This window comes from Buteo buteo, chromosome 7, assembly GCF_964188355.1.
Source record: "Buteo buteo chromosome 7, bButBut1.hap1.1, whole genome shotgun sequence".
Classification (NCBI taxonomy): domain Eukaryota; kingdom Metazoa; phylum Chordata; class Aves; order Accipitriformes; family Accipitridae; genus Buteo; species Buteo buteo.
Window position 1 is genome coordinate 33,063,488 of NC_134177.1, and position 24,982 is coordinate 33,088,469.

At 39.0% G+C, this 24,982-nt stretch overlaps 1 protein-coding gene across 3 annotated transcripts; it reads right to left on the reverse strand.

Annotated features, from left to right (window-relative positions):
* Nucleotides 1-1,689: 1,689 nt before the first annotated feature.
* On the reverse strand, nucleotides 1,690-24,916 carry SEPTIN2 (septin 2). 3 transcript variants are annotated; one of them, XM_075032326.1, is made up of 13 exons: nucleotides 24,814-24,916; nucleotides 22,441-22,473; nucleotides 21,178-21,298; nucleotides 16,758-16,844; nucleotides 15,726-15,849; nucleotides 12,650-12,784; nucleotides 12,247-12,364; nucleotides 10,819-10,920; nucleotides 10,355-10,500; nucleotides 9,641-9,724; nucleotides 7,140-7,197; nucleotides 5,126-5,238; nucleotides 1,690-4,675 (listed from the first exon to the last, which is right to left on the reverse strand). In XM_075032326.1, the coding sequence occupies exons 2-12, from the start codon at nucleotides 22,447-22,449 to the stop codon at nucleotides 5,134-5,136; spliced, it is 1,089 nt and encodes a 362-aa protein (XP_074888427.1). In that variant the 5' UTR covers nucleotides 22,450-22,473; nucleotides 24,814-24,916; the 3' UTR covers nucleotides 1,690-4,675; nucleotides 5,126-5,133. The 3 variants fall into 3 exon arrangements, with proteins under 3 accessions (XP_074888427.1, XP_074888428.1, XP_074888426.1); XM_075032327.1 differs by having other exon boundaries at nucleotides 24,824-24,896; XM_075032325.1 differs by having other exon boundaries at nucleotides 24,819-24,894.
* Between the last annotated feature and the right edge of the window lie 66 nt (nucleotides 24,917-24,982).

Genomic DNA, 24,982 nt, shown 5'->3' on the forward strand with positions numbered 1-24,982 from the left:
GTTTTGTGAGGTGTTTCACATGTCAGTTTGGCATGCTATTTCAGTCGCTGTCCACAATTACCATTCTTTTTGTTTACGAGCATGGAACTAACAAATCTGGAAGATTTTTTTATAATAAATTTTCCAGTAATTATTTCATTGTGCAACTCTTAGAGCAATTCTTTTCCAGCACTCCATTCCAAAATTGGATTTGAATTCCACAAAAGTAGTCTTCCATACCTGGCAGAAAGGATGTCATTGTGAAAAAAATACAATCAGTACAAACAAAAAGTCTTCTTTCAAAAAGCAGGTCTGACATATTCAGGATGCTTCCTTGCCTCTTCTCTCACTATAGCCTAAAGATGAATCTTCCTTTAATGTATCAGTTCCACACCAAATACTTCAGATAAATGAAACATAAACATACTTTAAAACCATACATGAAGGGTCACAACATGCATAAGTTGCGGTCTGACTACATAATGTGTGCCCCCCAGCAATGCAAAGCAATCCCGTACAGCAACCCAAAGCAAGCTGTCCAGACCAGGGCACATGCAAAAGCAACACATTCCAAATTTAAAGTACTGCTGTAAAATCCTCTGGTATTAACAGTTAGCTCAAGAATCCAAAGACAAGGTGTCCTGGTTTCAGCTGGGATAGAGTTAACTGTCTTCCTAGTAGCTGGTACAGTACTATGTTTTGAGTTCAGTATGCGAAGAATGTTGATAACACTGATGTTTTCAGTTGTTGCTAAGTAGTGTTCAGACTAAAGTCAAGGATTTTTCAGCTTCTCATCCCCAGGCAGCGAGAAAGCTGGAGGGGCACAAGAAGTTGGCACAGGACAGAGCCAGGGCACCTGACCCAAACTGGCCAACAGGGTATTCCATACCATGGGACGTCCCATCTAGTTTAGGAACTGGGGAGTGGGGGCAGGGAATCGCTGCTTGGGCACTAGCTGGGTGTCGGTCAGCGGGTGGTGAGCAAGTGCACTGCGCATCATTTGTACATTCCAATCCTTTTATTATTGCTGTTGTCATTTTATTAGTGTTGTCATTATCATTATTAATTTCTTCTTTTCTGTTCTATTAAACCGTTCTTATCTCAACCGACGAGTTTTACTTCTTTTCCCGATTTTCTTCCCCATCCCACTGGGTGGGGGGGAGTGAGTGAGCGGCTACGTGGTGCTTAGTTGATGTCTGGGGTTAAACCACGACACAAGGACACAGCCTGGTGCTCTTAATCTGTAACAGCCACAGGGGTCACTGAAGTTGTTTCACAGGAAAAGGAACCCTAAATTATTTTGGAACATCTAGAACAAAGATCAAACACCCTTTCCCTCTCTCCAGAGATGAAGCACGATTAACTGAAGAAAACAGTGACCCTTAACACTTAAAGCACCACCTAACAACAAGTAGTTTCATTCTATGCTAACATATTAATTAAGGGACATGCAAGCTTGGTGAAAGCTGCTGAAAAAGCAAGATCCCATAGGCAGGACTTTGGCAGCTCTGGGAACACCCATAGGGAAATGCACTGTACCAATACACTTGGAGCATACAATACTCAATGACCATATTTTATGCAGGTTCATCCATGTGTTCTCTTTCAACCACATCTGCATTCCTCCTGTCTATTTAAGACATATCACCACAAACAAATTCATATTGCCAGTGTTGATTATAATAATGAACCACAACAAAAAAGTGTATTTTAGCGTTTTTTTATTATAGATTTGGCTAATGGCAGTACATAAAACAGAATATAACAGATTTTTGTACCAAGAGCAAGTAATTTTTGCTACCAACTATAAAGCTCTGCAAATTCCAAAGTATTTTGACTCCTAAAATAAAAACCGTTACAATGCTGTAACAGAAAAAAATTGTGGCCAGTTCAGCAAGCCACCAAACAACATCTACCTTTTGTCTCTGTCTTTCTTCTACCACTAGCTGAGTCTGTCTGAAACAATCTGAGAAAGGTAGTCTCACTTTTCATGTCTTACGATGAAACCATTAATTACAAGACCATCACAAGAAAAGTGAAGGGGAAATAGACCTTCAGAGACATCAGGAACACTACAAATGATTGCCCCAAAGACTTGGGAAGAAGAAGCAATTAGCTGTCTTAAGTATTTCAGTTAAAATGGCAAGTGCCATAAACTTGCTTTTTCCTATTAAAAAACAAAACAAAGCAAAACAAATATGAAAATATTTCTCCTGCTAGAATTTGTAGATCAAAAATTATTTGCCCAAGAATCAAACAGAATACTTTATCCTGATCAAATATTTTAATAGATACAAGATATTTCAAAGAATAAGACATTGCTTAAAATAATTCCACAGGTAGTGACCAAACAGCACTAGATGCATGGACAATCTGCTTTTGTTCCCATGTTAGAAAATATAGGAAAAAACTATCAAACCAACATACCCAGAGAAAGTTACATGTACAACCAGTCCCCCTTTACGTACATTTTAGATTTCACAGTTTTTCTTCAAGTACGGGTTCATAGCACTATTGCAGCTTACCATACCCTACCAAGCTTATAGGTGAAAATATGCATGTCCCAGAGTTGCTCCCCTTGGCAAAGCAGACAGTGCCTGAAGCATGCTGTGTTTAAAACATTTAACAGAGAGATACCAGACAAATAGCTTAGAAGTGGACAAATACTGTTATCAGAAACCAGATTTGTGGCAACTGAAGAACAGCATGAGACTTCACAAAGTATTTGATGACTTAAGTTTACAGTAAGTTTTTTTGGTAAATTTATGACAACTGATTCACAAAAATATATCAAAAGAAATAAATAAGTTGTTGTGGAGTGTTTTCTGACAATACTGCCACATTACTTTGTTTCTACACATTCTTTCAAAAAAGCAAGAGAAGAACTTAGAAGTGCATGTTTTTCCATCTAAGTTTCATATGTAAATATTTGACAAAATGAGACTTAACACTTCTGTGCATCTCAACATACAAAAAGGTTCTCATTTTCAATTTTCTCAAGGTTAGGGAAGGTCAAATTAGTTGTGCAAAACTTTGACAGTAATTACTTTTGAGAAGAAAACTGGAGCTCCCTAGCAAAGGCTACGATGCAGGATTTTACTTCACATTTTTCAAAAGATGCAAATATAAACCAATTCATAAGCAGTAGTTTCAGGCAGCTAAAAATTTCAGTTGCCTAGCAGGTTTACATTTAATCTAGCCACTTAAGTACCACTGCAATTATACATTAGCTGTAGAAATCCCATTAATTTTTTCAAAGAAACATTAAAAAAATTATAAAAGTCACAGCTGCACCTGAGCTCAAAGAAGAGAAAGAAGTTGCAATTCTACCTATTTATTAGCTGTTCAGATAACAATGTTTTGTAACAGATCAGATTAGGAAATCTGATTGCTGGCTTTATCAGAAGTGGTAGAAAAAACAACCACAGTGTATTACTGCTTACCCTATCAGCTACCACCTATGTAGCTGTATACTATAGCTGTTATTACGTACTGCAAATACAATACCAGATATGATATGTAGTAGAAGTCCAGCCAAGCTAAAAACCAGTCTCCTTTACTATCAGTGTTAAGGAAAGTGACCTTGGCCTAAAAAAACCCCAACAACTGTAACTTACCAGAGTCACTTCCAAAGTAATACTGCTAACTCCATCTTGGAGCAAGACCTTAAAATACAGCTTGCATTGATCCTGTCAGGCACAGATCACTTTATAAAAAGAGAAGTGTGCTAGTATATATTTTATACTACAGTTAACAGTTTGCAATGCCCTAACAATAGTATGAAAATACTCATTAGGAATGATAGAACTTCTTACACATTTGGATATAGGAAACACCCATGCATAGAAAACTACTCTTTGGGGGGTTTACCTCATTTAACAAGATCAGCATTATTCAAGTTTATTTGGCTACAGTAATGCAAGAAAATAGCAAGACTGATTTGGGCTGACCTACAAGAAACTCTTAAAAATTATCTGCAATAGTATAAGAGATTTTAGGCAAACAATAAAGAATATACATCCCTCAAGGTTAAATCTGAAGGAAATAATGCCTGTCATCTAAAATACAGCGTGCACCTTAAAGAGGCATTTCCTCTTATTTCTTTTGTTAAGACACAAGGCATGCTTGAATTTTAGTTTGATACTTGCAGAGGCCAAGGAAATCATCCGCACTGAGCAAAGACAGAAAAAGGGCTGATGGTCTCACAGACACACACCTGTAAACACTGCAAAAAGTATAAAATTAACCTTGCAGGGATCCTTAGTGAGGCGACTATCACATGCCACTGAACAAGATATCACTGACAGCTGTTTACTTCTAAATGTGATACAAAGTTAAAGGCAGGGAGCTAATAAGCCATATTAAAAAAAAAGCAATTATTATCTAACGCCATACCAGGCTAGAAAAGTTTCAATGTCTATTTTGTATCCCTAATACAATGGGAAATTGAAAATAAGCTAAATAAGCTCAATATAAGAATTACTAAACAAAAACAAAGTCAGATGTGTATAATATATAAAATACCCACTGACTACATGTTATGAAATACGTATCACAAGAGTTACCACAATGCATTTCCACGTTAAACTCTAAAGCAAACTCCAAGTCACATGTTCAGCAAAAGGCTTCCTTTCTGGTATAACACCACCGTAATTCAACTCCAGAAGTTCTCTTTTAAGTCAGGGTATAAAGTAATCTAAAAACAAGACATAAAAATACAATTTAAGATCAGCTATCTTCTTACAGTTAGAAACCCAAAAGAACTGCACACATTTTAAAAGTCACAATGAAACAGTGACTTCATCATGAGTTTGAGAATCACCTCTTTACACAATTTCAAAGACTCCTTCCATGATTCTTGCCAGCATATATTTTATTGACTTTCTGGAAAATTTGAGTGTGTGTGTGTATATATATATATATACACACACACACACACACTCACACACACACAAAACCACGCTAATATTTAGTTTGGCTCCAAGCCATTTCACTCCACAAACAACAGTTAAACCTTAAAAATTAAAATTAAGACTGAAACCTATACAAACCCACCTTGCAAACAGTTTTCCAAAACTTCTTAATACCAACCACAATTACGAGTAGTTAAAAGAAAAACCCTTTAAGTGGCGTCTGAACATCTTACCAAAGACTTTATACATGGTGTCCATGAACTGCACTACTATCTCCTTCTCCACTTTGCATCTGCATCTGCATCTGTGCCTGCATTCTCGCAATCATCTCCTGCATGCGACGAAGCTGGAAAAGTAGCACAGAAGAATTCTGTAACCTAATCTCACCTCAGAATAGGATTCTTTGCTGCCACCACACTATTAATTATTTATATTAAAGAGGGTACACATATCTGCATTATCTTTATCCAACAGGTAACAACCTCAGGTTATGGCATCCTCTACTGCTCTTCTTCATCCCTTAAGAGGTTGGAAATTTAGTGACTGAAATAAGCAGGCTTTATTACTGTAATTTGGGATGAGATTTTTAAGCATCTCTAAATGGAAGTCTCTGCTTCCTGTAAAGTTAAGGCATAAAAATGATGGTGCTGAAGTGCTGAACAAACACTTAGAGTTACCAAAGCTTATGACCAGAAGAAAAACAGCTTGTTTACATCCCTCCAAACTACACCTGTATCTGTCACAAAAAAAAATTGGCAGGATTACTTCCCAACTCCCTTGCTAGTGATGACTAGGTGGATGCAAGTATTACAGGCAAATCATCCAAGGAGACCTAAGCGTTATTAAAAATGGTTGAAGCTCAATTTTAGAGCACTGCAACATTTAAACACAGGGTAATCACGTAACTCACTACTAAGATTAATTCAGCCATGTTGCATGCACGATACTTAAATTCTTTTATGGTACCCAACTCTGACACGTGGGAAGTCAACCTCACTACTGAAAATATTTTTGGGTGTCTTTGCCTTTGTGCACCTACACTTTAAACTCAAACTAAAGTGTTAAGCTTAACAATGAAAAGTTAAACCTGTGAAATGTTTACACTATTCTTTTTTCATATTCCTTGAAACAACGACCCTCTTCACTTTTAGTCTAGTTATCTTTTGGGACTTGGGTAGCCACTAAGACCACTGGTAGAAGACTGAGTGTCTGCTTGTGCTAGGGCTGACCAAAAAGTCCATCTAACTCAGCCTTTTCTCCAACACTGGCTATTAGCAAATGCATGGAAGAGCCTAACAGCCAGATGCACACACCCAGTATTTCCTGACATATGCTCTCGAACTCTAGAAATCTGTCAATTCTGAACTTGCTAGACCAGAAAATTCTACCTTTGTGTTTAGTGAGCACATTCATGGAGAAAGTAAAACTCCCCAGTCTCTCAGCATTTTTGAGCTCATCTGCATTCTTGCTATGCACAAAATTCCATGCTAATGAGTTCCACAATTTACAGACTATCTTAGAAGTATCTTGCTTATTTTAAATCCGCCACCTATTAATCTCATGAAGCGTGACCTGTTTGTTGTAGATTCCCATTCATCCTCACCCATCATCTATGACTATGTAAAGCCCCTTACTATATCCCTCCCATCTGTCATCTACTTCCCAACAAGAGCATTAACCGCATCTCCCCTTGTACAGGATCAGGTCTCCACTTCAGCCTTTCTGCCCACTTTTTGCTATTCACTGTACTTTTTCTAGTCTTGGCCATATCATTCTTGGGTTAGGGAGACAATGCAAACAGTGTTAGAGCTATGCACTATGGATTTATCATAGCAGCAGAATGAGAACTTCTGTTTTCTTCTTTATTCCTGACAATACCTACCACTGTTTTCTCTTTTGCTGCAGAGCTGAACTGACTTTTTCCCAATCTGCAGTTGCTAACTTTAGAACCTTTACTCACGTGAGGATGGCTCTCCATCCCCACACAACATGCATTACATCCATCGCTGATTAGTACAACGGAATCAGGCATTTTACCAGATTCCACCTGTTCCAATAAATCAGTATCCCAAGACTCCTCTACACCTCTTCACATTCAGTTTTGTTACTGTACCTCGAATAACTTTGTATTAGCAAATTCTGTCTTTTCATTTACAAATTACCATGATCATATAAATAATTTGACCTGAAATAGTGATACAAGAATAAAAATTCCCCCATCACAAGAGTAGAGTTCTGTCATCTTACTTCAGCTTCTTTTTCAAGCAGAATCTGGTCTTTATTTACTTCTTCATCTTCTATTTTCCTAAAACAAGATGGATATTGTTCAATAATGTGCATACATTCCAGATTTTTAACTTCCAGAGAATGCTTTGTTGACAAAATCAAGGCTCTTAGAACACATCTGATGTGTCAGAGTTTCAGAATACAAACAAAATTCCTTGAAACACGTTCCCCATATAGCTGCAATTCATGTTTTTAAATTATTTTTAAGATGCCAATTTATCCCTTACTCCTTCATAAAGTTATGCCCAGAACAAGTACAAACTTCAAAACCCATTCCAGCTATGACTTTAAAATGCGACAGATCTCTGCCTGTAGGCATCAATACAAACTGTTTCTGAACAGTATTCAAGTATAACAATTTACATGAGCATAACAGTATCTTAACCAATTGCAATTTGAGTACCACACAGCTGTAGCAAATTCAAAAATACTGCAAACATATACTCAATTCTTCTCTTTCATTGGTGCAATAAATCAATACAACTAAATCAAATTGTAAGTTCAAGGTAATGCTGGACAAGATGTTAACAAAAATATGGAAGCAACATGTAAAATAACCAGTGCTCTAAGAAATTCTGTATCTGGAAACCTGGCTACCTCCCAGCAGAACCTTCCTTTGATGCAGTTCTAGCCCATCTCTAACTTCATGAACGATGTTTGCTCCCAAACATCTGAAAAGCTCATAACCAAAACCATAGAACACAAACACTGTACATATCTGGAATCCTTCCAGTTGGAGGAACTCTTTATCCTCTGCTCCTCTTAAGACTTTGAGGTTTGATTATTTTTCTAGTATAGTCACTTTTGGTTTTTTTTTTTGCAAGTCCAAAAGATTTCTTTTGTATAACATGTTAAAGTATAGTACGCACATTGATTACTTCTGTCAAAATTAAGCAAATGCTCTCAACCAGTATCTCAGCAAACTCTTGCGTAATTGGGACATTCCAGTTTTACATTGAGAAACCAAACATAAGAATATTTTTATGTACTACATTTCCAAGATTACCTACCACTTTGTAATAGATTTCTCCTATCCCATGTTGCAATGGGGAAGATCTGCTAACAGATCTAATCACACAAGTCCCATCAAAAGTGCAAAGTGAACAAACTGATGCTTGTTGAAAGGTTAACAGAGAAAGGTTAACAGAGAAATAGATTGTCAAAAAATCCTCTGTGCCCAAAAGCCTCTGAGAACATTAGTGAATACAGTCAACAAGCACTAATTGCCAAGCACTGCCTCTGGGATAGGTGCAAGGTTGAAATAAATTCACACACGAACTACCCTCACTTAGAGTAAACAACTACATTCTAGCACCACTTCAGAAATGTGAAAACAAAGACATATGGGCCACTTAACTAGACAAGATACAAAAACATGTTTTAGTTTCACAAAGAAAGATACCCCAACTTAACAGCAATTTACTGTCACAGGTCCTTGGCAGAGGCAACTTTAAATCCTCTAAAAATTGCTAAACATTATTTTAACTCTGGATGACCCTAGGTTACATTACTTCTAAGACCTTTGTACATACCTGTTGGATAACAGGCACCAGAACTTGGTAAAAATATTATTTTTTTTAGCTTGAACTTCAGAAGACAGGATTTAGAAGTCAGGGGAGAAGAGCGTGTCATCTTGCCTGAAGGGTAAACTGGACTTCTAGGCCAATGCTACAGGCAGAGACAAACTCCTTTTCCTGAAAAATGACTAGGCACCTGACAAACCCTATGTCAACAGCATGATGGAAAAAGCTTTGCAAATGTATCAAACCCACTGAAATGTGCAATTATGAAACCCTCTAGTGGTTGAAGTAAGAGAAAGCAACTGAAAAACCTAAACCAGGAAACACCCAGTTTTCAACAAGAACTCACAAACCCAACTTCACAAACCCTGCTATTTTAGTTAAAAATGGGGTGTTCTGCCTGTCTCTCTTACCAGGAGAGCTGTGCCCTACCCACCACAGCTCAAAATAGGGTTGAAAGACATTATCCTATGACTGCTATGCAAAGAAAATTATTTATGTATACCACATTTAATAAAGCAGTGCAGAAGGACTTGAGTTTCTCTTTTTAAAGATGCAGTCCAAATATTCCAGTAGTTAATTCTGAAAAAAAACCCTTTTTTAACATATCAGCACTGACCTAACTTGCAGATTTTTTAAGATAACCTTTATCATAGACATCTGCCCTACTTACTTACTTCCAAGATTCCAATCCAACTGTGTTCAAGCCTTAAAACAAAGCAGAGATCTAACTATCCCCTTTTAATGCCACAACTGTCTCTTCAGATTTAAGTAATACTTTTCCTTACACTCAGTGTAAGCTGGTTGACTGAACTTGGTGCTGACTGGAGCTAGAGAGCTGTCCATGATCTACCAAATCCTAGCAATTAAATGGTAGGAGAGACAGCGAGAGACAAAAAAATCAGAAGAGAAAGAAACAGCATGTAACCATAAGATGACAACCTGCCACCTCGTTTGAGCCTCTCAGAGCGGAAGTTCTCATAGTGGAGATCCTGGGTCACCTCCTGAAGATCTTGCATATGGGTGCTGGAGGAAGAAAAATAATTAAGAGAAAACATACTTGTGTCACATCAGCTTGCTTAATCAACTCTCACATTCAGCACTGTATTGGATGTGTTCAGCACATACACCCATTTAACGTGCTAATTTTAAAGTCAATTTAAGGTAAATTGGTGCAATAAAAGACATATACAGAGACCACCTCAGACCCTGAGGCAGCCCTGACATAAGCTGTCCTCCTGGGTGAGGTATTTGATGAAGCAGTGCTGGGCAGGGGAAACAGAGTAGCAAAGCCTGGTGGACTTTTTAACTTTGCAGACGTATCTACATACAGTTATATTTAAATTAGCACAAGGTGTGAAGCAACCTGGTTTATGTTCCTGGGGATCTGAATAGCAATATAATACTCTGTTCGACGAAAGATTATTTTCACAGAATCACTGAGTAATTCAGATTGGAAAGAACCTATGGAGCCTATGTGGTCCAGTCCCGGCCTAGGCTAGGCCAGGTAGGTTGAGGCTGCTCATTGCCTTCTCCAGACAAATTCTGAATGTCTCCAAGGACTCCACAACCACTCCAAACCCCCAATACAGTGTTTGAGTATCTTCCTGCCGATTGTTTTTTAAACTACCATACAAATGGAATTTTCTAACTTACATTAACATGGTCCTCAGCTTCAGGAAGTCATTATGTTCCGGATTCTCCACTTCAACTACACCCCATGGGTAGAGTCGACCTCTAACTTTTTTACCTTTGGCTTCAATGAGTTGATTGGATCCCACTACACAAAATGGAATGCTGGCCTGAAAGCCAAAAATGCAAAAATTACTAATAATGAACCAGAATAAACAACTCCAAGAACAACTCCTGTTCTGTTCAGCACTGCGTATTATGGTAATAAGTTCCTAATGCTTTTAATTTGAAGGTGTAAAGAAAAAAAAAAAAAAAGCAATTGTTACCACCATCTTCCAGATAGGGAAGCCTGGGCACAGAGACACAGTGACTCACTCAAGGCCTCATCGCAGGTCACTCACTGTATGTATCTTGTTCTAAAGCCACCTGAGCAGTCCAAAAAGATACAGTATATTTTCCACATATGTAACCTATGAAGCCAGTCATACCTTCAGAAGTCTGGTCTGCTCTTTAAAATCTTCATCCTCATCTGATTCGGCATCAGGCAGGTGATAAATCTTGATGCTGTGCTCTTCTATTTCATCCAGAATCTGAGATTTATCATACAAGAAATAGAGTTAATATACATGTAAAGTCAGTACTTTTAGATCTTAAGGTAAAATTACTTAATCAGTTATAGACAGTGTCTTGAGAAATTTGGGCCTATCTCACTGATCCAAATTACTGAGCAAGTATTTTTTTTTAAACACCATATTTCTTCAGGATATTCAACAACTGCTTGCCACAGACTTTCAGACAAACAATAGCGTTCAAATTAACACCATCCTTTGTGGATTACACATAAGAAATTGTGCTTTTTTTAAACCTTTGCAATTGTTTTTTTTTTTTAATTAGAAAGCATTGACTCAGAAGTCGTAATTGCTTTGAACAGCCTAAAACTCCTTGCTCTTGCCTCTGAATTACTATTTGGGGGGTAGGGGCAGGAGTGTTTAAAAATCTAACTAAGCTACAGACACAAGAAATACTTTATTCTGTCTTCATGACTGCTAAGAATGGCATCTGCAGCTGGAATCCATTTGCCATAAACCTGAATTTTGCTCTTTATAAAAAAATTTTTAAAATCTTTAGTTCTGCAGAATTCTAGCATAACACATATATCAAACTAAAGTATATGTCTCTTTTTATTGCAAGTTGGGTAAGATAACTATAAGGATGTTCAGAATAACTGAAAAAACCATAAAGTTTTAAATATTACAGCTAAGACTGGATCAAGTGTGCCTTCTGGCAAGTTAATTCTAACATTTCTTTCTAAATTTCATAGTTATTAACTTATGATGGTTTGTTGCATTCCTGCCCCCCAACCCCACCTCAGCAAATATAGCATCAAGTCCTGCAAGACTGAATATGTTAAGGGGTCTTGCCCACAGAAGAAAAAAATGGAATGTATTACAAGAGGGTGACACAAGGGAAGAAAAACAACCCCAAAATCAGAAAAATCTCTGAAAATCTTATTTTTCAATGATCAGAATTCTGACTGGGTAAAAAAATACATGCACATTGTAGATGCAGATACCATCTCTGCTTTGTGACTCATTAAACAGGTTAGGGAGCAATTACCATTAGCAAACACATTTAAATATTTTTCCAAAGTTTCAAAAGTCACTCATCATGTAATTGTAAATGTAGCCAACCTGCCATTTCACAGGCAACATTTTAAGGACAATTTCTCAGTTAAATACATAATAAAAGAAGTTACAAGATATCAAACTACATATTAAATAATGTTACACTGTACATGACATTATATTTTTCTTGGCTAGGACAGAGGAAGGTTAAATGAGAATGCCCCTCTCTTCAGTAACCATGCTACTATAAACAAAGTACAACATTTTTCAGCAAGCTAGAAAAATACTTACCCTTTTCTTTAGTCTTTCTCGCTCTTTCAGAGAAAGTGTATCAGCTTTTGCAATCACTGGTACAATATTTACTTTGTTGTGTATGGCCTTCATAAACTCAACATCAAGAGGCTTAAGGCTAAAATTAAAATACGGAAAATTTTTAATCTAAATTACCCAAAGGCTTAAGGCTGATTAAAATACGGAAAAAGTTTAATTTATTTTTAATCTAAATTACCATTTTATTTTCACACCAATAAGATTTCTCTCCTTACAGAGAAAAAGGACATACCAAATTAATTCCAGCTGTTCTAGGACTTCCTTAAGTAATGGCAATCTGATTCTGAAAATTTAAGTCAACAGGCACAAACCAACTCCCCGAAGTAAAATAATTTAAAAAATAAAATGACAGAGAAACACCTACCCATGACCAAATGGTGAAATGAAATAGAAGCAGCAATGAACCCGGTTATCTATGATATGCCTTCTGTTCAAACCACTCTCATCATGCAGATATCGCTCAAACTGCTCATCAATGTAAGAGATTATGGTCTTAAAACTGTAAAACAAATATGGATTCAAGAAATCATGCTCGTTCCCAAATGGCCAATAATTTTAGTGATGTTTCAAAGGTAATATTAAAACAGCAAGACATCCTTCTGATGAACCAACCTGTTAGTGGACAAAAATTCATTTACTGGTGCTGTAAGACTGTGAAAGTAGAAGAGCATAAATCTTACATTTTTACGTGAATTCCAGAATAACAAACTACTATGCATAATGTTTTTTTTATTAAGGTAAAATATACAAACATATAACACACATCTTAAGCGCTACAGCAAATTTATCTCGGGTTAGTCTTTTGGCTAGTATTAATTACACATGCTAAAGATAATCTAAGCTTCTTGTTCCAAATTGATTTAAAATCACAGAATGGTTTGGGTTGGAAGGGACCTTTAAAGATCTTGTCCAACCCCTCCCTGCCATGGGCAGGGACATCTTTCAGTAGGTCAGGTTGCTCAAAGCTCCATCCAACCTGTCCTTGAACACTTCCAGTGACGGGGCATCCAGAATTTTTCTGGGCAAGCTGTCCTAGTGTCTCACCACCTTCATTGTAAAAAACTTCCTTCCTTATGTCCAGCCTAAATCTACCCTCTTTCAGTTTAAAACCGTTGCCCCTTGCCCTGTCACTACAGGCCCGGGTAATAAGTCTTTCTCCTATAAGCCCCTTTTATATATTGAAAGGCCTCAGTAAGGTCTCCATGGGGCCTTCTCTTCTCTAGGCTGAACAACTCCAACTCTCTCAGCCCTTCTTCATTGCTGTTCCAGCCCTTGGATCATTTTCATGGTCCTCCTCTGGACCCGCTCTAACAGGTCCACGTCTGTCTTGTGCTGAGGGCCCCAGAACTGGATGCAGGTCTCACAAGAGCAGTGTAGAGGGGGAGAATCACGTTCCTTCACCTGCTGGCCACACTTCTTTTGATGTGTCCCAGGATACAAATGGCTTTTGGGGATGCAAGAGCACATTGCCGGCTCATGTCCAATTTTTCATCCACCAGCATCCCCAAATTCTTCTCTGCAGGGTTGCTCTCAACCCATTCAACTCCCAGTCTGTATTGATATTGAGGGTTTCCCCAACCCATGTGCAGGATCTTGCGCTTGGCCTTGTTGAACTTCATGAGGTTTGCATGGGCCCACTCCTCAAGCCTATCAAGATCCCTCTGGATGACATCCTTTCCCTCTAGTGAATCAATTGCACCACTCAGCTTGGTGTCTGCAAGCTTGCTGAGGGTGGGCTCAATTCCACTATGTCATTGATGAAGGTATTAAACAGTATTGGTCCCACTACGGATCCTTGAGGGACACTAAACACTCCTTAGCAACAACTGAAAACATCAGTGTGTTATCAACATTCTTCTCATACCTAGCTCAAAAACATAGCACTATACCAGCTACTAGGAAGACAATTAACTCTATCCCAGCTGAAACCAGGACAAAAGGCTAAAAAGGAGGACCCTAGGAACTACTGACCAGTTAGCCTCACCTCTGTGTCCAGTCAAGGATTTTTCAGCTTCTCATGCCCACCCAGCAAGAAGGCTGGAGGGGCACAATAAGTTGGGAGGGGACACAGCCAGGACAGCTGACCCAAAGTGGCCAACGGGGTATTCCATACCATGGGACGTCACATCTAGTATAGGAACTAAGGGAGGGTGGGGGCAGGGGATCACCGCTTGGAGACTTAACTGGGTGTCGATTGGCGGGTGGTAAGCAATTGCATTGTGCATCACTTGTATATTCTAATTCTTTCATTATTACTATTGTCATTTTATTAGTGTTATCATTATCATTATTAGTGTCTTCTGTTCTATTAAACCATCCTTATCTCAACCCACGAGTTTTACTTCTTTTCCTGATTTTCTCCCCCTTCCCATTGGGCGGGGGGCGGGGGGGAAGTGAGTGAGCAGCTGCGTGGTGCTTAGTTGCTGACTGGGGTTAAGCCATAACACCTTATTAAAAATGGGCATGATGTTTCCCTTTTTCCAGTCAGTGAGGACTTTGCCTGACTGCCGTGACTTTTGAAATGTGATGGAGAGCGGCTTGGCAACTACATCTGCCATAGATAACCTGACGAGATGGGATGCATCTTGTCAGGTCCCATAGACTTATGTATATTCAAATTCCTCAGGTGGCCTCAAACCTGATCATCACTTATGGGAGGGACTTCAATTCCCCAGTCCCTGCCTTGAAGTTCAGGGGCTTGAGAGATCGGGGAAGAGGGATTACCATTGAAAACTGATTGCCATTGATCTCAAGATTATTTTTCAATTACTTATTATAATGTACTTTTAGTACTTTAAGTACTCAATTGCTTATTATAATGTAAATTTCTCAAAAAACCCCAACCAAACTCAAAAGATGATGAAAGTGCACTTAAAAATGAAGCACAGAATCTGAGAATGCTCAAATCATTATGACAAGATCTAAAGGTGGATTTTTACTTGCACTAAAGACTAGATGAACTACTTTCTCAGAGTATTGTTGAATTTCTTGTGTCCCAGTGGTTCCATTGCTTTCTGACTATAAAAATGTCAAGGTCACTGTTCACTTATAACTCTTCCAAACTTAAAAAATATCCATGTCACAAAATTCATTTCAAGTTGTGTGGAAGTTCTTCATGCCTTTTTACATGTATCTGAATGAACTCATAACACTTAAATTAAGCTTCCTCAAAATTAGAAAACATGCCCATCTCTCCAAAAATCACACCTCAAATTCAGCACTTTGCATAGCACACCAAAAAAAGGGAAGATAATGACTTAAGAGTATAATTTGGAATGGAAGCATTTAAAAGAGCTAGGGTTGCCACTTGGGCCATCCTACTTTGAACTGCATATCATTATTAATATAGCCCCACTTCAGTTACTTATTCCCCACCCCCAGAACAAATAGGAAATGGATGTTGGTCTTCATACATAGATCAATATATACCGTGTACATACCAGTCTCGACAATTGATAGCATCCCCATACCCTGGTGTATCCACAACTGTCAGACGTAGTTTCACACCCCTCTCTTCAATTTCAACCGTTGAGGCTTCAATCTGCACAGTGCGTTCAATCTTTTCTAAAAGACAATAAACTTGATCTTTCAGAATAGAATTCATAAGACTATGTCATTTTGAGACAGACTCAAAAGATTAATTGGCAGATGCAATCATATAAATATTATTCCACGAATTACCTTTTAAGGCCTGATAACTTAACAGCAAGGCTCAGTACTTAAATTCTTCAGATTTTGTTAGCAGACTGTATGAAATTTCATAGTGTTCTTAAATATAATGTAGAAACTAAGGCAAAAAGGACTGAGAAAAAACTGTAGGTAATCAGGAATTTGGAGAACAATACTAAATTATATGTAATGGATTTTCTTCCTAAGGTTGAAAGTGATAAGCAATCATCAGCTAACATGATAAATTATTAAAGCCAGTCATTCAACAAGTAGAAAAGAGGGAAAAAAACAGCATCTTCCTCTATTTTCTTACAACATTCTCTTTTGCTGGATTATTGTATGCCTTGGTTAACAGAATAGAAAAGGAACAAGGGACTGAGGAAAAGGAGGTGAAGTTCACATTCACTAAATATCAACCCAAAGCAAAGGAGTCAAGTTGCAAGTCCAAGCAGACATAAACAATGCATATGTTTAGAACTGCAATAGGTTAAAAATTAAAGGAAGTTTCTGATTGGTTTAGTTCATTATTTATCTTACTGTGACACAATGACGTTTTTTAAGCAAAAGAAGGGATCAACTTTCTAGGCGCCAATATGAATACATCCGAGGACTAAACAACAAAGACCCCATATACATCCTGCATATAGAGGGAACCAATTCTATCAAACAGTTCAAGTATAAGGAAATACATTCGCAATTATTAAAGCTAGAAATCACTACTGGCTGTTACTAAAATCCAAAGACAAAAGCATTCAACTCCAAAAATATCAAGAACAGAGATACTAGAACAAAGGTGTGTTTACCAGCAGCTCCTGGAATTATCCTTTCTGGGTAGAGATCTGTCAAGAAGAGGCTGTTTATTAATGTAGATTTTCCCAATCCAGATTCACCTGTGATTCAATATAAAGATAAACTCAACATATTTACATAAATAATTTCAACTGTATCCAGACAGTATCATCTGACTATACATTTCTTCATGTTAAATGTAAATCTTTCAATTTAAAAATTTACAGTGTATAATTTTGTATTAGAAAAGTTTGCACACGAAGGTCAAATAACAATTTTTACATCTCAGCTTTATAATAGACTTTCTCAGAGCTTTCACTGATGACTTGTAATTAAATCTGCTAGTCAAGTGGAGTTCTGATCAATTTAGACTTAAAATTTCCCATTTCATGTTTCCTGATTTTTTAAGGCATGCTTTTCTGCTATCAATCCAGAATGTAAAAGATCATACACAGTGAGAAACTAGATCCTGCCTAGGCTATATCATGAATTTAAACAATAAAAAAGGCACTACTGAACTTCTGCACAGCCAGCCATCACAAACTGTGATTTACTTCTGCTTTTTATACTAACACAGCAAACAAGAACCCAAGGGAAGAAGAATATGACATGGCCACTGAGCATAGACACAGAGCCATTTTTTTCACTCATGAAACTGGGGATTACCAAAGTGTACCATAAATATATTTTTGTTCTAGGGCTGCCGACTAAGCCATGAGGAAAGTTCAAAAAATGTTCACAGCATAAAAAAGACCAGCAACTCAAAGTGCTCAGTACTTGAATTCACAGAACAAATCTTTTTCTAGAATTTTGGTTTTATTTCAGGTGTTGATAGAATTAATTAAAAAATTAGATGTTAAAAACCATGGGCCGCATGACCCCTCTGAGTAACACAGACTATAGGAGTCTGACAAAAATATCTGAACAAAAGAAAAAAGAAATGGAATTATTTTTTAAATAAAGATTTGACTAGGAGCTGACAGTTTTTAATGCCTTACAGAATGCATCTCTCAGATCAGATTTTATCTGTGCAGCCTTCACCAGTGAAGAGACATGCAGCCAGAGAAACTCTACCGTAACATGGCATCATTTCAGCAAAACCAAAAAAAGTATGATTTTAACCAGTGGCACATTCCATACTTTCAGTCTGGGTAAATATTACATGTATAACAAAACAGTTTTCATAGTCACTGTGAAGGATTAATGAAAAGAGTAGTTATTCTAACTACTGGCCACATTTAGTTAAGAGTTTAGTGACTCTCTGTATTGGGTTTGTGTGGCAAGGTTTTGGTAGCAGGGGGGTTACAGGGGTGGCTTCAGTGAGAAGCTGCTGGAAGCTTCCCCTATGTCCAACAGAGCCAATACCAGCCGGCTCCAAGACGGACCTGCCGCCAGCCAAGGCCAAGCCAATCAGCAATAGTGGTAACGCCTCTGTGATAACATTTTTAAGAAGGAAAAAAAGTTGTGGGGCACACAGAAAGAGCAGCCGGAGAGAAGAGTGAGAACATGTAAGAGAAACAACCCTGCTGACACCAAGGTCAGTGAAGAAGGAGGGGGAGGAGATGCTCCAGGCACTGGAGCAAAGATTCCCCTGCAGCCCGTGATGAAGTCCATGGTGAGGCAGGCTGTCCCCCTGCAGCCCATGGAGGACCCCATGCTGGAGCAGGTGGGTTCCCGAAGGAGGCTGTGACCCCGTGGGAAGCCTACGCTGGAGCAGGCTCCTGGCAGGACCTGCGGATCTGTGGAGAGAGGAGCCTGTGGAGCAGGTTTTCTGGCAGGACTTGTGACCCCATGGGGGACCCACGCTGGAGCAGTGTGCTCCTGAAGGACTGCATGCCATGGAAGGGACGCATGCTGGAGCAGTTCATAAAGAACTGCAGCCCGTGGGAAGGACCCCCATTGGAGAAGTTTGTGGAGGACTGTCTCCTGTGGGAGGCACCCCACGCGGGAGCAGGGAAGAGTGTGATGAGTCCTGCCCCTGAAGAGGATGAAGCAGAGAGATAATATGTGATGAACTGGCCATAAAGCCCATTCCCCATCCCCCTGCACCGCTTGGCGGGGGTAGGTAGAGAATCCGGGAGTGAAGTTGTGCCCAGGAAGATGGGAGGGGTGGAGGGAGGGTGTTTTGAGATTTGGTTTTATTTCTCATTACCCTACTCTGGTTGATTGGTAATAAATTGAGTTAATTTTCCCCAAGTCAAATCTGCTTTGCCTGTGACAGTAATTGGTGAGTGATCTCTCTTGTCCTTATCTCGACCCACAAGCCCTTTGTTATATTTTCTCCCCCCTGTCCAGCTGAGGAAGGGGGAGTGATGGAACGGCTTTGGTGGGCACCTGGCATCCAGCCAGGGTTAACCCACCACACTGTCAAGTGAAATAACTATTTAGATGAAGTTACAGCTTAATGATGAGAATGAACATGAAATTGTTAATAAATGCAAGTAGTTAGGATTTCTTTGGAAGCAACACAGTCAAGCAGCCAAATTTTTATAAACCCCAGCTCATATTGTCACAAACCAGAATAAACAATGGCAGAAAAAAACAATGCAAAGAAGAAAAATAATTGATTAGGACTCTGTCAGTGCAGATAGCTTTTAAAGAAACATTCTCCTGCTCAGAAATTAAGAAGCATGGAAACTTAATGAAGAATAATAGTTCAATACAGGCATTGTGATATAGCCCGCAAGAGAACATACTTAAACCCCATGCACATTTCAAGAGAAAGAATTCACATTCCAAACTGTTGAAACAATCAACAATTTAAAGCACAGTTTATTTTATCCTACATTGACTGCCTCCCTCTGCTAGTGTATCGTAAAATATCACTCCAAATTTTCAATGAAATTACTTTTCTCCAAGTTCTCTTCCTGTACCTTTCATTTATCCCTTAAAACACTGGCAGGCAATGACTGTAAAGTTAAATTTTATTCTGAGACATGGGTGGGGTTAATTGCCTTTCTATTACTCTCACACCATGTAATTTTCTCCCTATTTTCTCTTCTACAAGAGGCTAGAAAAAACTGTTTGGTTTACATAATTTTACACAGCTTTCTGCCAGAACTGTTTCATATAGGACTATTTGCAATTAATCTCAAAGAGATCTGGAAATTAAGTTTAGCTGCAGCAGAGAAAGTACATCTTTTGTTTCTCAGAACTGTTCAGATTTTTAGGATCACTGAACAGTAAATTCTTAAGAGTCACAGTAGATACCATAATGTGAAGCATCTCCTTATAGTTCGGCTTTACCCTTAGATTTTTATGATCCATTATGATATTATCCTAAGCAAATCCAATGAAAGATATAGTAAACAACTATGATAAAATTCTAGGAAGACAAAAATAAGGGCCAAGTCTGCCCAACACTGAAGTACAAAACAGAGAAACAGGATAAAAGGAATGCTAGGGCTGTCATTTGGCAAAACTAATGAAAGGTTTGAGCACAGACTCTTTCTGTAACTACTGGAATCCAAAACAATTAAGAACTTAAACATCTCCTATCACATACTGCCTCACCTCTCCAGCTCATTGCAATGACACTGTGAAGTCTCTTGGACAACTCTAACACACAAATGGGATTTACTTCTTGTGATGCCAGGTAATAAAGAACCTAATTCTATTAAGGTACTTTTTGCAAAGCCTATTTTAAAAGGGACAATTACAGAGTTCAAACACCAAAACTCAGAAGTTACAGCTCCCAAGCAGTATGACGAAGAGAGATACAGAAGATGCCCAAGCCTGATGTGGGAGCCTACTTAATTTGCAAAAATAACACCAACTTCTCAGAGGATCAAGGTATTTCTGCAGTCACACTAGATTTTTCTTTCAATTCCAGATATCAACACAGATTCTCAATGAAATATTGAATAGAATTAAACTTTAAGTTATAATTGCTAACAGAAAATCAAGATCAATTTAAAGAGTAACAGCTTGCATCAAAAACAACTAATCCAATCCTCATTCTTCTCTTACAAGAGTATTTAGAAGGGGTGTAAAGACCAGTGTTCAGATTCTTTTGAACCATGGAAGCATAAAGAACATTTTAAATAGAATAGTCTCCTTAATACTAGTCTCTTAATCAGGACATGCAAGCAAATAAAGATTGTATTCAAATGCAAAACCAGTTTAAAACTATATTTTAAATAGAATGCTTGAATTCTTTAAGACAGGAGCGAAGGAAGGAAGTAATGACCACTGGAGTGCACAACAGAATTTCTCCACCCACAAACTTATCATTGTATTCAAACATGGTATGTAGTGTGGAAAACAACTGCTGCATGAATTAATAAACTATAAAAGAAAGTTGAATGCTACGGCACAGAAGAGCTTTCTGAGGCAAGCTGAAGCCTTACAATGGTGGAAGTAACATTCATGTTAATTCCAAATTTCCTGTGAGCAAGTACTAATTTTGAGAAAGACTATAAAATGTTTCCTTACCAACTACCATAAGAGTAAATTCAAACCCCTTTTTCACAGACTTCCGGTGAACCTGATTGGGAAGGTTTGCAAATCCAACATAGCCAGGGGTTTCTGGATTGGTAAACTGAGCAGGCTGTTGCTAAAAATAAAAAAAAAAATAAGAAAATAATAAGCAACACTCAAGACATACTTGTTTGTATAACTGCCTTCCTCAGTTATTTCAAATGGTTGGAAGCTACATGACATACAGAGAGAAAACTACAAGGGTGTTCCTACTACTCAGGGGTTTCACAATGAAGTACAGAACAACTGCATTCACCTAGAGTTTACAAGAAAAGAGAAAAAAAAAAAAAAAGAATTCATTTAGTCAGCCACCCAGACAGGATCACCTGAAGTAAAAAAGAAACAAAAAGCCAAACATTTATTCATTCAAGTATAAAGCGAATTCACAAATCACACACTTTTTAAACAGTGTCTTCACACACATTTGAAATAAAAAAAGCTTGTGTCCCATGTTTATGGACTTAAATAAGGTGACCATTTCTAATCTGTTTTTAGTACATCCAAATGAAAACCCTGGATAGCCATTTGCTGGAAGTCCTCTTTAGAGATCTCTTTTAAAGGGGGGTGGGGAGGGGGAATTTACACAATAGTGTTTCAAATGCCCACTACTACAAATACTGCAGCGAAATCTTTAGCTCTATTAGTTTCCCTCTTCAAACACATTACTTAGGCACCCTTTATCATTCATTTCACTCCAATAAGCTAACATGGATGGTTTACCCATTATACCAAATGCAGGGGACCAAGAATTAGATGAACGCCAGCATGTCAAAAATATTTTAAGTTATCACATTGTTTTATGAAGGATTTTACTGGAAGATCAATTGATGCTATTAGTAAATGAAGAAACTAAATCTAAGAACATCCTTTCTTAAATGATTCCTGTTCAAAACACAGTAGCAGAATGGAAGTTCCAATGAAAATGCACCAGGAAGCTTGTATGCAACTCCATGACCAAAACTAAATCCTTCCAAGAGTATTAGTTAATTCCAAAGGTTTATACTTGTAGGAAACTACTTTAATATGTTTTACATCACTCAACCTTTCAATGTTATTTCTTCTAAATGTGAATTCTCTCTTACTTATGACCCAAAATTTAGCATATGCATCACCATCAAACACGATGCAAGTTACACATTTTGCCCTTGCAGATTAATATTTAAAATCAAAATATCTGTTTCACATTGTTACACTGGAAGATAGAAATGTTGTTCTTACCTTGGACATTTTTATGGAAGGTCAGGAACGAATCTGGAAAAATAATGTTTTTCAGTTTATTGAAAATCATACAAGGAAAAAAAATGCAAAACAAAAAACCCCCACAAAACAATATAATATCCACCATCGCACATAAAAAAGAAACATTCTTGATTGGATGTCCAGAATATGAAACAGTGTCAATTGCTTCACAGAGTACAAGTATTTGACTCTTCGGTATTAACGAGGGACAAAATTTTCAGCAACCATTGTTCCTATTATCATCACTGGGCAATAAATTCAAGCAACATGAATGCACGGTGCTAAAGGCACTAGATGTACAATAAACCATTTTGAAGCCTAAAAAAGAAAAGTTCACATCCTTTCCGGAAACTAACCAAACCAAACACACTGCTTAAAGACATCTTACTATTTACAGGAAACAGTTTTTTCAAAAATAAAAAACCCAACTCGGGTATTATTTTTTCTTTTTAAGCCTCCTTCCCCTCAACATTTCCTTTCATGCTCGAGTGTTCTGTGAAGAGTCAACAGCTTCAAAATAAAACATTTTCTCTTCCTCTCTTGTCTGGATGCTTGCAAACTCAGTCATTTTAACTTTTGTTGCGAAGATAAGATTTTCACATGCAGCTGCATCACTTTGAAATACAAAGCAGACACACACACACACAAAAATAATCTCTCATCTAACACCTCTATGCAAAAAAGTCTCTTGACAAAGACCTGCCAACACTTCTATCATGTTAACTTGCATGACTTCAAGAGATCATATAAATTACTATGACAATATAAAAATGTCAGCATATGCTGTATCTTCAAGTGATCAGTGCTCCAAGTCCCCTTTCTAGTCCCTCCACTGGCTTGCCCTCTAACCAAAAAGGTATCTGTTCCCACTCACAAAGTCCACTACCATAGTCACTTCTTATCTATCTAGCTCACTCCCAGTTTCATTCTACGTATTTGAAATTATCACCATCTGATTCTTCCCGTCTTCCAAGCAGATTTTTGTCAGTGAGTTCAGCTTCATGTGAAACGACACCGAATTGCTTCAATGTATGACACTCCCATCAAAAAGCCATCTTGAAGTCAAAGCAAACTGCCCAGTGTCAGATGGACAAGAGCCCAACTTTCTTTGTGCCAGGCAGAAGGCAAAGTTGTTTGCAAATTGTTGATGATTTCCAGCAGCTATGGCATTTGCTTCTCAAAGCTGCTGGATATGTATATATCTAAAAGTGCAACCTTCTTTAGGTTTATTAAGATGCAACTTTTTAGCTCACCATCATTACGCATCCTGATTACACACACAGAAGAAAAACTGGGCAACATGCTTCTCAAGTGAAATTTCATGCTAAAAATAAAATCTAGTATCTGTAATGTCTGTGTTTCAGTCAATAAGCTGGTCTATGACCTATAAAGCATTCAACTATTGAAGGGGTTATTTCTGAGACCTTTATCACCATGCAAGACTGCTCCAATAGCAACTCTTCCTTCCAAGAGTGTTTCCTGCCGAGTGATGTCATTGATCCCTGCTTAACCATTCTCCATGAGAGATTTTCAATGCCAAACAAAACTAGATCCCGCCAGAACACAGAAGAACATTCTTTTAATTCACGAGGCTTGTCTGTCACCCAACTATTTCTCAGAGGCAGGCTAAGAGCAGAGGAAAGTTTCTCACAGCTACCAAGAAACAAAGGAGAGCTACTTATGCAGATGGCTGTAGTTACATTACGTTTTAATATATGGACCAACAGAAGCACAGAAATCTTTCACGAAGGATCTTTCCCATAGCATTCCCTTCAGGGCAGCGGCTGAGCACTCCCACGCAGGCAGGAGCAGGCAGTCTCAAAGCAGTCCAGATTTTCCTCTGGAGCTGGTCGATCATGTTCCTTACCCTCCGGTTTCAACAACCCGGCTGGAGTTTTCTACGAGAGCGTCTCATGAAGCGTGGCGCGCAGAGTGCTCCGGAGCGACTACCTCACCCCCTCTGGAAAGAGGGAACCGCAGCTCCGAGGCCCTCCCGTCGGCGGGTACTTCAGGCGCTCAGGCGACCACAAGGCCCCGCGCTCGGCGGAGGCAGGCCCGGCGCTACCTAACCTCTCCGACACCCCCAAGCAACTGGCGGCTCTACAGCCGCCGCCCCGCCCCGCAGCCCCCATCGGCCCACTTCCTCCTCACCAGCATCTCCCCCGCACCCCTCCCGGCCGTCCCGCTGCCTTCCCTCAGCCCCTTCCTCCCTCAGCCCCGGCCCGCCGAGCGCGTCCCGCGGGAGCGCCCGGACGGGAGAGCCGGGGAAGGGGCTCTCCTTTACCGCCCCTCCAGAGAGGGGTCGCGCAGACGGACCCCCGAGCCCCACCGAGGGAAAGCAGCGCCCCTCACCTCACCTCACCTCCCGGCGCCTCACACAGCCAACGACCCCAACCTCCGCTCCCGCGCGCGCGCACCGTCGGGGGGGAGGGGGAAAAGGAGGGGGGGAGGAGCCGAGGCCCTCCGCCCCGCCCCGAAGGCCCCGCCCCCGGGGCGGGGCCGGGAGGCGCGGCGCCGTGGC